Source organism: Monopterus albus, unplaced genomic scaffold (assembly GCF_001952655.1).
Source record: "Monopterus albus unplaced genomic scaffold, M_albus_1.0 scaffold4.1, whole genome shotgun sequence".
NCBI classification, from domain to species: Eukaryota; Metazoa; Chordata; class Actinopteri; order Synbranchiformes; family Synbranchidae; genus Monopterus; species Monopterus albus.
Window position 1 is genome coordinate 3,576,031 of NW_018127884.1, and position 15,197 is coordinate 3,591,227.

The following is a 15,197-nucleotide window of genomic DNA, read 5'->3' on the forward strand; positions in this document are numbered from 1 at the left end:
ATGATCTGTCTGTAATTGTAACCAGGGTGTTACTGTAGGCTATATTTCACCATACCTTTATCTTCAAGAAAATGGACATATAACTTATTTTTGGAATGCTTCTAAACACATTTGTAATATAATATGATTTTATTTTTTAGCTTTTCTATGATTGAGCAAAAATTAAATATTTTTTTATCCCATGCTGCTCTGAATGATTGACTACAGATTATTGAACTATATTATACTGTGGTATGTAATTTCCTGTACAGCTCACAATAGCAGCTTGCTTGTCTGTTGATGCTTGTACCATACACTGACTGTTTCATACAAACATAGTAAGAAGTCAAGGTACAAGCTGGAATGTGGCCATCAAGCAAATGTAATAGTCTCTTTTCTGAATAGTTTATCATGTGTGTCGACTCTGGGAAATGGAACATTTGCAAATCTTCATCTACAGTAAGATACAAATTCAAGTCTCCACAGTTGTTTGATTTTAAATTTAACAATGTTTTGATCCACGTCATGGACCCACCACAGTGAGAGTGCTTCCCTGCACCTCTTCCTATTGTCATTTAATTGTACCATTGTCAGTCCAGCATCAAAGCGAAATATATTTGTTGAAGCATTACGATCTTTGGAAAGATGTTTTAACATATAGTCTAAAAAAATACAAATATTGTTTATTTAAACCATTTAAGTGCTGAACACATCATAATCTGCACAGTCAAGGCTTCAAGTTAAGCAAGACTAAACAAAACACAATTTTGAATGGAGAGGGACATTAAATTGCTGCAATAAATTTGCCAAAGCTTCACTTTTGCTTTTAACTATTAGAATAAATAATATCTGAGTATTTCTGAGACAACAGAGATATAATTCTCTTGGATGTTTATATATGGTCAAGTTATAACAATTGTTATTTGACTAGAGTAATCATAGTAATGAAGAGGATTTCACACACCTCAACCCTCTTGTTTGTGTTTTCCACCCCAAGATAACCTGCTAGTCAGTGCAAAACATTAATTTGATTATCATAATCGACTGTCTCCCACAGTTTCAGAGCACAGAAATGAGGCTGTAGTTTTTGCTGATGTAAGGATGCATATCCTGGAACCTCTCTGCTGAGTGTACAGATTAATCTGTTTTGTGAATTAGATTTTTTTTTAGAATAAATATTTAGTTATTAAATTCTGCTATTTAGGCCAGACAGCCTGGTCTAGTGTTATGTCAAAAATGTATTATAGTGTAACAGTGTTTTTGCAGACTTTACAGCATCAGGTATATAATGTGTAACATCTGTTATATTAAAAATTTTGCATAGACCCTGTTATAATTAAACACATTTATGTTTAGGACATTTTGTGCTACATGCAAAGTAATCTTCTATCACAGGATGTTTGCAATTTCCCTGCAAATTTAGACTCAAAGTGTTACTCACTATAAATCTCCTTTTAAGGTCTGCATTCAGTTTTATGCAAAAATGAATGTTTCCAGCTGAGAAAATGTAGCTCAGTAAATCTTCAACCTGCGTGACAAAAACAGACAGTTTGGCTGGGGGGTGGGGGTGGAGAGTGATGACTCATGCACACAGTAAAGGTCCCTCCCTTTTCATTTCTTTCAGTGTCCAATCAGTTCATACCCAGCTGTCACTCATTTCTACCAAATCATATCTCCACAGTGCTTTAATATCTACTGTAAATCACTTTATTTGCAAAGGTTTAGAATATGCAAATAAAATGTGGTTCACATCATTTTGACATATGATTGTTGCTTGATGATTACCTTGCAGCGTGGGTGATAATCCATAATGTTTTGGTCACGGAGTGCTTTCTGATTCAACTGAAGTCCACCTGAACATATTCCTTAATGCATTTTATGTTCAGTACAATGAGCTGTTTTAATTTTGTCCAGAAAATGTTAATACTTTATCAAAATAGTTGTCATGGAAGCTAGATTAATCATTGAATAATTTTTTGAAATTTAATTACTTTCAGATTGCTTTTTCAAAATGCAAAAAATGGTATAAAGACTAATCGTTGCCTTGGATTGCCCACGTACAGTAAATATTGAGTTACTGGCTCATAGTTTCAGAGGAGAAACAAGTGCCTCCAGGGATCTCCTCAGTACCACCATGGTGTAAGAGCCAGTCTCAGGACTCCTTGAAGTGGGTGGATGCTTGACATGGGCTTTATGAGCTTCATGTAGAGGAGGACAGGGACTGGGGTTTTCCTGTTTGCAGTCAGATTTTTATTATAAATATAACAAAAATAACCATAGAATAAAGGCAGAGCTGACATGAATTATGTGAAAGTGATGGTGAGAATTAAAGGAGCACACAAAGGAGGGGAGGGGAAAGGAAAGAAATGTGTGAGATGGTTGGGGATGTTATGGTGTTTGAATTGAGGTGAGAAAAGTGAGGAGAGATTACATGGAAAGAAGCTTCATGAAATATGTGCCGTTGTACATGAAGCTTTAAAAAGATGACAACAAAAAAAGAAGTCATCCAGTATCTTATGGTTGAAAAGCGAGGCCCTTTTCACCCCATTTATATTTGTCACTGTCGCTAATGTTAATTAAGACAATTTTGATGCAGGATCACTCCAAAATTGAGCAACACATTATGTAAAGGAAGGTGCTAGGGAGCTACTGGTGTTTTTAATGTCACTGGTAACATCTAGGTGGAACTCGAGGGGCCTGGATAATGTGGCACTGTATATCTTCATGTCCGCCTTCATGCTCTAGGGTGATACTGACACTGATGCCACATAATCTATGGCTAGCAAGTGATTAAAGGAAATAGTTTAAAATGCAATCAATCCAGTAAGATAAATAACCACCCAGACATCCATTAGTTTAGGAGACATTAGGGCTTCTAGCTTGGCATCCTACTTCAGCACCTAACTAGTGATAAGGTGATTCACGATACAGAGTTCTACACTCTTGAGTGGTTGTGCTACTATGTACTAATATTTCAGTTGGCAACACGATCAGGTATACCAATATTGCTTCTCACACTCAGTGGTCACTCCATTAGACACTAGAGATGGCCCGAACCAATAATAATTATTGGTACTGGACATTTTGTAATGAATTATTTTTGGTTAAAAGAAAACCGATCAAAATCAGGTCCTTTCTTTAGTGATCTTTACTGGGTTTGTCCACCACAGCGTGCTAGAGTTGCAGCACTGCTCTCCTCATTGACAACTAATCAGTCTGTTAGTAATTAATATTAATTGATGAAAGTCTAAACTTAGCCTTATCTGCCGTTGTGCACCTCTCTGCAGCTGTTGTCTGTACTCTAAAGTTCATTTGTGAGGTAAGAAGCTGAACTCCACAGTGGAGTGGACAACTTGAAACACCTTCCCTCTAGCTAACTGACGTTATAGTTAGTAATGGTGTTGTACTGGAGTATATTCAGAGGTGTTTCTGTATTCTGTCCACCTCATGTATATAAAAAATAGAAACACCTCTCATTATGTATGAAATTGCAATATATTCTTCAGGTATACCTAATAAAGTGGCCACTGTGTGCCCTACTCAAAGATATTAGCAGTAGTATTAGAAGGTTTTTCAAATTAGTTTTATTTGTGTTGTTCTCTTGTTCATTAATGACATTTAATGTTCAGTTTGCCCACAACAGGAGAAAACAGATGGTTGACAAATTAAAGGAAAAAATAACTGAATAAATGCGTGGTCTCTTCCAGGATGACAGTGCCCCCATCCATAGTGCACAAGGGGTCACTGAATAGGTTTGATGAGTATGAAAATGATGTGAATCATATGCTATGACCTTCACAGTGACCAGATCTCAACCCAATTAAACACCTGTAGGAGATTTTAGACCAGTGTGTTAGACAGTGCTCTCCACTACCATCATCATAACACCAAATGAAGGAATGAGTTTTAGAAGAATGCTGTTCATCCCTCCAGCAGAGTTTAGAGACTTGTAGCATCAATGTCAAGGTACATTAAAGCTGTTCTGGCAGCAAGTGGGGGCCCAACACCCAATAAGACACTTTATGATGGTTTTTCCTTTAATTTGTCACCTGTCTGTACATTTCTTCCAGTGGTTTCCAGCTGAAGTTCGACGTTCATATGTAAGGTTTTGTTGATACATGGCTCAGAGACTTTTGCTGCCACCCCAGTGTAGTGAATGTGATCATGTGGTACTCATGCCTGTTTCAGCAATTAAAAATGAACAGGCAAAAGAAAAAGGTTGCCAAATTATAAGGGACAGTGTTGTGTTGTCTGACAACTCCCACATCCCTGACGGTCCCAGGATCAGCACCTTGGACAGCGATCATTGCTCACTTGTGTACAAAATTTTGACAATGGTCCATCTGCACTGAAAGCAGGAGGATCTTTTGACAGTCTTGAACATTTACCACAGCTGATCATAATATTACTTTTGATTAGTCAACTTTTAAGTTGACTATTGTCTCGCTATCATCCAGTTGCTTCCATGCGAATAAGGCACATTAGCCAGAGCCCTTCTTCATGGCCCATTGGAAAAATATAAACACATTCTTTCAAATCAGCTAATTCAAATTTTGTGTGCAGGTCGCAGTGATAAATTTAGGCAAAATCTCTGTGTTCTTTCATTATTTCTTGGATTTTGATCACATTTGGACATTAGACATGGACATTTAAAGGTTTTCCTCTTTCTGTCCTGTATGATAGTGTGTCCTCTTGTAGATGAACAGATCAGAGTTGTTCTTCATCTGGGCCCCTATGTCACTTCCCTCTACTCTAACACAACTTTTATCAGTGGCCATTGTATAAGCAAGGTAATACTGTCTAACAATCTCCCGGTCCCCCGTGGCTTGCCAAGAAACAAACCACAGCCGCATAAGTGATCATAAAACAAACAGTCATGAGGTAGGATTTTCTGTAGAACTGCTGCATTACACTATATACATTTTTTTGCAACCTGTCCAGGGTGTACCCTGCCTCTCGCCCAATGTCAGCTGGGATAGGCTCCAGCCCCCCCCGAGACCCTATTCAGGAATAAGTGGTATAGATGATGGATGGATTACACTTGTCTGTTAACCTCCAGTTTTCAAAACCATATATGCGGTTCTCCCCATTATAAATGATTCTAGGGTCACACCCATAGTCTGTACAGTCACACCAGTAGCTGTCATCTAAATAAGATTTTTCTTTAAATCATAAATTCAATGTATTATGCACACATGTGCATACATGTTTATATCTGTGTTTGATATTTCATCATTTTACGTATTTGAATGAACAATGGTTACACATGCTGTGTCTGTGTTAATGTGCATTTGTTCTGCTGTGGAGATATTTTTAGTTTGTCTGTCTTTAAAAGTCTTAAATTTGATTTTAAAAAGCGAAGGAACATAAAGACACTTTAACAATGCCTGTGTGTTTCATAACAGCTCAGATTGTGTCTAAAATTTGCTATATATGGTGTGGGGACACACCGTGACAGACTAGCCAGCTTCCTGAAATTGTTTAGATACTTTTACAGTATGTCATCTGCCTTGCGCTACACTGAGAATAGCCAATGCCCTGTTGCAGCTAGTCCTAAAAAGGGATGTCTCTAGAAAAATGACAACACACTTAAGAATGCTTAGTCAGTATCTGTGACTTTGTCAACAATTTTCCCAACAGAGAAAGCTAATGAAGACTAACATTTAGCTACTGCATCAGAACTTTACTGTTGGGTATTCATGATGGTGATCCTTTCTTTCAGTGTCCATAGCTGACTCTGAAAGCTGCACACACATTTTTGCATATTTCTGTGGGTATAGCTGTGCGGTACATGATACACGTTTACTACTAGTCACTTTTAGGCTATGTCTCTTGAGCTTCCTTTTTTCCCAGTAGCATTTTACTCAGGGGAAGATGCTTGGCTTGCAGCTGCAGCTGCTGTTGCTCCCTTTACAAAATCATATCAGCAGTGTTTTGTGATTGATTAGATCAACACTGGTGCAGACTAATCAAAAATTAAAGAGTGAAAGCTGTTGGAAAAATAATCATTGTGATTTTTCACTGCTTTTAACTCTGCATTTCATCCTAAGCAGGTAGGACAAAGTAAGTAATTTGAACACATCCCTTTGGGTCTTGTGTCTCCTTGGGAGCATGAATCGTTGAATGAATCATTAGTTGCAACTCTAGTTAAGTGTGAACTTGTGCGAACGTGTTAGCAGGATTTATATAGTAGCTCTGTATGTAGCATCATGCCTTCGTTAAATTTCGTTTGAACCCCAGCAGTGTTAACCTTTGTCAGCCTTGTTATACCTGTGCGGACATGTTGGCGTGGGAGGTTTTTCAGCAAAACAAACGGTGTTATCTAGACTCCTCATTTAAAAAAAAAAAAAAAAAAAAAAAAAAAAAATTTGAACGGCTCAGACAGCAGCGCATTGACCGACAGTGAAAAACAACATGTGTAAACACATCAATGATTGTTTTTCCCTCTAATCTCATTAAGAGACAATAAGCTCAAGTGTTGTGTATCTGGGCTCAGGCCAGTGGGTGCAGGTAACACCTTTTGCAGTTTGCGTGACCAGAGGAATGCATTGTGCAATCAGAAAAAGAGACTATTTGTAGGTGGACTTCGGTCAGTTTTTAATTCAGTAACCTTTAATCAATCTTCTCCTGTCAACCCCTTTAAAAGTAGCAGAAGGATAGTCGATGTCTGTAGAGTCCCAGAAGCAACAAGCGTGACAAATGTTGTATATTGTATGTCACCTAGAATTAGTTATTGTTCACCAAATTATTTAAGAAATTTGAATATTGCCACCATATTAATTGGCAATAATCTGTTCATTTGTGTTGATGGCATTCTCCCACTGGTCCAACAGTCCGTGAGCCAGGGTGTTGAACCAGCAGGAGAACTGGCTGAAAGTAAAATGCCCAGTTCATTACTGCATGTAGTTTTATTATACAGTTTTAAAACCCAGAATTAATACAGTAATAATAAAACCAAGTCCCAGAATGGTGCACATTCATCTGCTAGGATAAAGCATAGACCACTGAAATAACATCATGATTGATGATCTTTTTAATCACTTTTCCTTTACAAAATTCCCATAATTTCTATTAAAAAGTACTATTTTGAAGTGTCTTGCATGTGCATTGACAGACTCTGAAAAGGGCAGTTTTTTTATATGGCCTCTAAGTGCCTTTGAGAGGATTAGTAGATTCTCACTTATTCATTTGGAAATGACCTACAGCAGACATACTTTAGATGGGTGGGTTTTTTTTTTTTTTTTTTTTTGAGGCAAATGAACAAACGCTGTAGTTACACGTGTAGACGTGCCTTGTTCTACCTATAGCTCAAATATCACTTCATGTGCCTTTTTTAAACTTGTACCAGATGAGTGTAAACGGCACTGAATGAATGAGGAATGAAAGTATTTGCTGTAATGCTGCGAATTCCTTTGACAAAAGGGAGATTAACTTTTGGAAGACATCTGGAAGGAGCCCTCTGGCAAAAAGTTTCGTCAACATTGTTGTGCTCCTGTAGCACTTACTCCCTCACTATCTCTTACTTACTCTCAGACACACAGGGAGTGTGTTTAGTACACTTTAATATTAGGTAGTTGAGGCAAAAGGCAGCATGCATCTTGGACATGATTAACATAATCTTGAATAACTGCAGGAAGCGTTCATATCCCTTGAGTGTGTCTGCTCTCACTGCCTATCTGATTTGCACACCTTCAGCTTCTACCTGCAAGACCATCCTCTCGTCATATTTGGAAAAATGTAATTGCACCCTTTTAAAGTAAAGCTAAAATCTAGATATGGAGGCAAGCCGTAAAGAAACATGAAATAGCTGTAGTTAGAGGGTTCATGCATAACAGTTTTGGCTTGTTAAAAAGTAGTTTTATTGTAAGGAAATCTTGAAGTAATGTGAGCATAATAACAGTTTTAAGTATGAGATTTATCTCTAGAGTCAGTTCCTTAAAGGCAATGGCCTGATATGCAGACATTACTCTACTCTGTAGTCAATAAAACCATAATCATTCCCATTATCACAGCCTCCAACTTTATCTCTTTATACCATGTTTTCATGCTGAAAACGTTCCAAATTCTTGCTCACTTGTATGTTACCATGAACTTTGTGTGACAGAGAAAGAAATGCAAACCGGTTACCTCCACTCTTGCCATGGCAACGGACGCGACAAGAAAAGCGATCCTGTACCTGTGTATCTGTCTCCCTAATGGTCTGTGAGTTAGTGTAACAAGATCTGTAAAAACTCCCCTCTGTGACATTTTAGATCCCCCACTGTAACTGACCTGGGCTGGGGAGTCACAAGTAGGATTTAGGCGAGTACTCAGGCCTCTCTCAGGTTCCTGCTCCCCTTTTCCTAATGAATGCAACCATAAGAAGACTTGAGATGAGGCTACTTTTTCCATATGGCCTGGATATTATTTACTGTTGTAGGACTTGTATTCTACTTGCACACTCTCATTAATAAAAAATAAATAAAAAACTTTTCCTACATATTAGATATTTCTAGAACCTCCTCTAAATGGATGCCATTTCCTGTTTTCAATATAAGAAATGAGACTATAATGTGTTTATGCCCTTTGTTTGAGAAGAATATGTGAGGTGATTGCTGAAGTGTCATGCGTTATTGTACCTTGACGCTTCATTGCTGGACTGCACCACATAAACCACTCCTAACTCTCCTATTCCCTCTGCTGGGAAAGGCAGATATTACACACCCTAAACAGAGTGCAAATTTTGACTACAGCGATTATTTTTATTTTAAGTATCATCTCATTTGTAGACCAAGATGACACACACTGGGTCAACGCTTAATTCCAGTATGCTGCTTTTTTAGAGAAGGCCTGGTCTAGGTAAGAGCTGACACCTCTCTGTAAGAAATATCAACGTGAATGGCTCGCTCCCAAGTTTGGTGTCATTCATCGGCACAAATGCCAAACCCATTATCCCAAAATCTTTTAGTGGTTTTGTCCATCTGGTGGCAGAAGTGGTAGACTTTTTGAAAAAGAGGGGAGATTTTGTCAACAGTATTCAAGGCTTTTGAAGAAGCTTATTCTCCCTCAGGGCAAAGGAACTCCATTTTCAGTTTACCTTATAAATAACTTTGTAAACATCCAGTTTTCAATTTTGGGTTGCACGCCCTTAACTTTTAGCTGTGTGTGTGTGTGTGTGAGAGAGAGAGAGAGAGAGAGAGCACAAGTGAAGGAGGTGAAACTTGCCTTAAACCTCATAAACATGGTACCTTGTGCTCAGTGGGGCAGTAATGGAAGTGTGAATAAACATACAGTATTTATGTTTTCAACCAACTGCCTCTAAGAATATTGAGCATCAGCTGGTAGTCTGTTCTTTCTTTCACTCCTGAAATAAAGAGGTTTTAACCATTGTTCTTTTGGCCACATCTTTCTCATGATGTGACAAAAGATTGCTGTGACAAGTGCTACACACTCCAGCAAAGGACCAGTTTGCCTCCTGGTTGCTTGTGTCGACTGTTTCAATAAAAGCCAGCCTACTTTGCTGTTTGTATTTCTGTTTTTTGTATTGAATAGCACAACAGGCAAGTTCATTATGCGTGTGAGTCATCCCACTAGCCCACACCCCCTCCCCATCTGTTGCTGTGCACTGGAAAGGAGAGGGAACCGCCATTGATCACTTCTTCCCTCACACATGCACGCACACACCCCACCTTCAACGTCACTATCGATCGACATGTTTAATGTTTTTGTGGGGAATAGCTGGCATTTCCTTTTGAGTCATTTTACCATTTGCTGACATTATAATAAATAACAGTGCAGAAATTAAAAAAGTAAAGCATAATCCAGCCAATTATTTAAACAATCAGACTTTTAGTCAGTGTGGGATTGTGATATATATACTTTTTATTTTTATTTTTTTAGAAGCGGTGGCAGTCAGGAAATATATAGAGAAATATTCCTGGACAGGAGACGTTTTCTGCTTTACAAGTGTTTTTCCATGGATGCAGCTGAGTTAACAGCTGTGACTACCATCAAAGATGCTGCAGAATGGTGGAAGGATATTTCCTTGATAAAACATTTTCCCACTCCCTCCCTCTCATATATGATTAATAAATAATGTTTCCCATTTAAATACTTGTAACACACTATAACATTTGCACAGATAGGAATATCCTGAAGTAGATTCTTACACATTTTGAGCATGCTTTATTTGAACATAAAACATGATTCTCAACCTTGTTACTTATAAGTCAGAGTTCTCATGTATCAGTTTTGTGGCAAACAAGAAGTTACTTCTCTACATAAACTAAAGATCTATTGGTAAGAAATACATCAGAAATACGGTGCCTTTAAAAATTACAATTCTGACTACAAACTATAATAATCTCTTTGGTGATAAATTATAAGATTCACAGTGCTTGTCAAAAATCATTGTAACTACTAGTGGATTTTTATGTTGCATGAACTATTGAATATTTTCTATTTGTTATAGGTTGGCTAATATATAGCTAGCTAACAGTATTATTTTCATCAAGGCATTTTCTGTTCTTTTTGACATTTTTGACTTAGCATGTGACCAGGAGACAAAGCTTGAAAGCGAGTGTCCCAGCAACAGCAAAAGAGTTGCCTGGTAGTGTACAGTAGGTTTACATGGCTTCCTGCAGCAAAAATTATAGTAGTGGTTATGCACTGAACTTGAAATAAAGAGCACCTCCACTAATACTGACTGACCTGACATTCAACATGAGCATGAACTCGCTACTAAAAGTTGTAAATTCACATCTAAGCACAAGTAAAGTGTTTATGAGATGACTCCCATCAGGATCAGTCTGATTCAGCTCACTCTTCTGTAATTAATTAGAGCAGGATGTTGCAATATCAGAAGAAGGTGGAAGCTGAGGCCTGTACCACATAGGTTAGTCGCAGTGTGGAAGGAGTGTGAAATATGTTCATGGATTCTCGTATTGATGGGGTTGGCATCACTAGTGCTGCATTCATGTCATTTGGAATACATACAGTGTATATTGCCTATTAGACAGGTGGTCAGTGTGAAAGACTTCCATCAAGATGGTGGTATGATTACTGAGTTGGTCGTGTGAGAATTAAAATACTAGGAGTTAACTAACACCATACGCATCGCATTTTGGTTCAGTTTCCTAGTTGTAATTATGATTTAAAAATTGATGTGAACTTTATTCGCAAGTTGGACATTTGTAATTACGGCAACTCTGATACAACATGAACACAGCGTTACCACGAAACAGTTGCCTTATGCTGCTGGAGATTAAACTGATGAGAGCGGTGGGAGTGAACCAAAGTTCAGTAAAGCTGTGAAACTGAAACAATGGGCTGAAGGAGCTGAAAGGCTCCATAGAGCTGAGGGGGACTGCAGACTGTCTGTGATCATTCTCTGTGGGTTTGTGACAACAAGCAACACGTTTCACATTACACCTAGTCATTTGAATTACTGGTCATATAAAAATAGAGATTAGAACAGCTTAAAATGATTCTAGATATTGACTTTGAAATAATAATATGTTTAGTTCTGATGAAGGTTGAACCTGCCAAATTTAAGAACTAAGGTTACATTCATATTATGGGCCTTAGCGCTCAATTCTGATCTTTTTGTCAGATCCAGTCTTTTTGTGTTCATGATTCACATTCATGTTTGTGCATCCAGTTCCATGTGTGAACACTGAGGTTCTGAACTGCCACACAAGCACAGTTTTAACTTAAATGCGAGTTGTGTGCTTACAAGAAGAACATTGTCATTTGTGTAACTGTCAAATTGTGCAATTTCCTCAAAAACTACTGGGTTACGATATGTTCCTTCCAGTAAGGCTTGATCAAAAACCTTCTCTGTAAAGGTCTAACAAAAGTGAAACATTCTCATCTCTCCAGTGACTATGTAACTTTTTTCAGTTATTTTTGTTGTAGAAATGTGCTCCAAAATTTGACTTAAGGTGGCGAGGTGCTGTCTAAGCCTCCTGTGACCCAGGCTCATTGAGCAGCACTTGCAGCAGTGCTGAGATATAGACTTCAAAAGGTTTTGAGCGGGATCGACCTCTCTAACCAATCAGAGATTTTAAGTTATTTCTGCTTGGTCATTAAGTGTTGTTGCATTCTCATTTATTGTAATTTCATAACAAATATGTGAAGAACAGGGCGGAGCATAGTCGATTGTAGTAGAGCACAGTGGAGAGGGAGCAATGGGTGGAGCAGAGTGGACTGATTTGGAGTGTCATGCTAGTGTTACTTTAAGTTACATATTGTAGCTTTAATTCTTGTTTTACTGATGTAAAAGAACTTTTAACCTGTTTGCCTCTCATACAGACTGGGTAGCTATTAGGGAGAATATTGTACTAATATATCGAGTAAGTTTCTACATTGCGTATTTTATCAGTCCAGTCATGTTTTGTAGTAGTACCTTGGAGTCAATAGACAAGGTACTGTGTAAATGTACTGTTAGGCACATTACACAAAGACAACTTTCTCTATCAGTTTTATATGTATATTCAGGAAATCTACTTGAAACTTTCAGGCCAGTCCACAATCTTGAATTAACTGCAGCTTTAATATTGACATAAAGAACCTCAATATAAGACAGATTCCATAAAATTGATTTAAAAGGACAATGGCCAGCATCACTTAAACACTTAAATGAAGAACTAACAGTGTGATGATAAGATGATGATGAATCATGTATATGGAGTCCTGTTGTGAGAAGAATGTGTTGTTTTCTTGCTTTCTCACACGTAGGTGGTCCTGGACATGACATTTGGAGGTGGTGGTCATACCAAAGCGATACTGAATATGGTTCCTGAAGCTACAATCCTGGCCTTAGACCGAGATCCTACAGCAATTTCTTTGGCCCGGCAGTTAGCCAAGGAACACCCGTAAGTGATTTATTGAAAAAGATCAGCTAGACCAAAGCATGAGTTAAAGCTTAAAGCGACAAGCTGTCTAGACAAATGTTTGTAGTATATCATGGATAATGTTTTATCATAATTTTTTATTGCTATAGTTGACAGTTTGACCATTTTGAGCAGTGTTTGGTTTGGGGTCATTATTTTTTAAATCATGCTGAAGGTGTGATAAAGTATCGCAGTTCTCCCTGTTTTTCTCACTTCTTGCCTGAGCCCGATCAAATGCTGCTCAGCAAGATACAGCACCTGAGTTTCACCATCCAATCAAATCCATTCCTCCTTCTTAACTTAAAGCTTTTCTCCCCCCACGCAAAGCTGGTGGGCTCGGCATGTCATTTGTCAGAGTAAGGGCCCACGCCTGCAGTGTGAGGGAGATGCTGCCTCCCACGGAGGATCTATAAGATATGAGGGAGGGGGCGGGAAATAGAGAGAAGCCCGGAGAAGTTAAAAAGTGGAGAGAGAGAAAAAAGAAAATGAAAATATGAGGGTGAGAGAACAGGGAGACACAAAGACACAATGCCAGGGTGAGAGGGAGTGTGTGTGTGCATGAGCGAGGCGCGGGTGGATGAAAATGAGATGTTCCTAAGACCATAGCGTGGGAAGGAATCCTTTTACGTAGATTCTGGGGAAACCTCTCTCAAGGGAATCTGCCGCAGAAACGTGCCTGTGAGCAGGGAATGACAATTAAGACAGAGTGAGAAAGAGAACACTGTATTCTGTCAGTAGCAATATACCGCTGCTGTAAACTCTTCCATGCCTACTTGTGATGCAAGTTAAGAGAAGCTAGAGAAATCTAGCAATTAACCAGTGTTATTGGAAGCCTGAGTAAAAGACCCTGGCAGCCTACGCAGTGCATCCACACAAAAGGTTTAGAGGAATTTCTGCTGTACTCCCATGTCTTGGGTAAAGTATAACCTCAGTGCAAACTGTTGAGTGTCGCTGTGAATCTGAACCCAGTTTTACAAAAAGAATCATTTCACCTCATAATGGATATTTAAAAGCATTAGCTTATCAAAGTAACCCTCTGTTCCTTGAGTGATTTTCACCAATGTTTGTAATGGGATTTCTTTCCTGCATGTTGGACTTTGCTATTTTTTGCTTTTCACCATTCTTGTTGTTGCTATGACTTCCCTGCAATTGATGCTCCACAGTAGCTGTGCCCACAATGAATGTTATAAATCTGAAAAGGCACCAAGCATTATTGAAAAGCCAAATCAAAGGCAAACGTGTGCATGTGCGCACACACAGCTTGATGCAATATTACCTGTTTGCATGCAAACTTTGGTACATGAAGCATAGTTTAATTTACCTGGTCATATTTCTTTCTTCATTTATTGAAAAATGTTTGTGTTAATAGCCTGTTTATTGTGTCTTCCTGTGTTGTGCGTGTATGTAGTGGCTGACACTATTCTGAATCTAAAACCAGCAGTGTTAAACTGACCTAATGTATTTGAAGCCATTTCTAATTCTACCTTAAAGCTACAGTATGCAACTTTTTTCCAAATATTTTTGTCGTAGAAATACTGTTCCAAAACTTGTCTTAATGCGAAGAGATGCTGTTCTTCTTCTTATAAAAGGTTTTTAGCGGGATTGAGTGGTGAAGTGTACCAGATTGTATTGGGGCAGGGAGAGGGAGTGCTGAGTGGAGCAGAACAGACTGATATAGAGTTTCATACTAGTGCTACCTTTAAGTTACATACAAAGCAAAATCTACAAGCAAATCTACAGTTCAGACATTGGTTCCCATAGTGAGGATGTAATATTTTGGCACTTCAGTGAAAATCTAACATGATGATTTCATGTAGCCTGACTGTGTTTACATTAGCCTGTTTTTGGCAGAGGGGTTCTTTCATTTTGTTTTGTCCAAACTGATCAGTAGCATGTGATAAAACTGTCTACCTATGTAATATTCAGTTGATACACTGGCAAGGAGCAGTTATCTCATACTCTTCATAATGATTGACAAAATATGCCATTTTAGAAGTTATTACTGAGTCTACTTACATCAGCTTGTATAGCTGTATCAATCACTTCAACACTTATTGCCATTTTTTGACACAATTTGTTATGTAGGAAGGAGACAAAGCCAAAGTCTGCTGTAAAACAATGCAGACAGCTGTGTTAATGGGGGTATGTTGTACCAGAAGAAGACCTGAAATTTGATCCAGGAAGTCTAGTTGGTGTAACATAAAAATAATTAAAGGCTTATCAGATTCCAAAACAGTGCACAGTGCTTAGTAATACTCACAGGCAGGATTTTACCACCCTGGAAAGTTATCATGCTGGCAAGTATACGCTGATCAGCCATAACATTATGACCACCTACCTACAGTA

The 15,197-nt window shown here is 38.3% G+C and overlaps 1 protein-coding gene across 3 annotated transcripts in view; it reads left to right on the forward strand.

The window, feature by feature from the left end:
- Positions 1-15,197, forward strand: part of mettl15 (methyltransferase 15, mitochondrial 12S rRNA N4-cytidine) — a 42,878-nt gene that overhangs the window by 12,755 nt on the left and 14,926 nt on the right. For all 3 annotated transcript variants that reach the window (XM_020607032.1, XM_020607048.1, XM_020607040.1), the window contains exon 3: positions 12,697-12,833. In XM_020607032.1, coding sequence (XP_020462688.1) covers positions 12,697-12,833 — 137 coding nt within the window. The remainder of the gene's footprint in view (positions 1-12,696; positions 12,834-15,197) is intronic.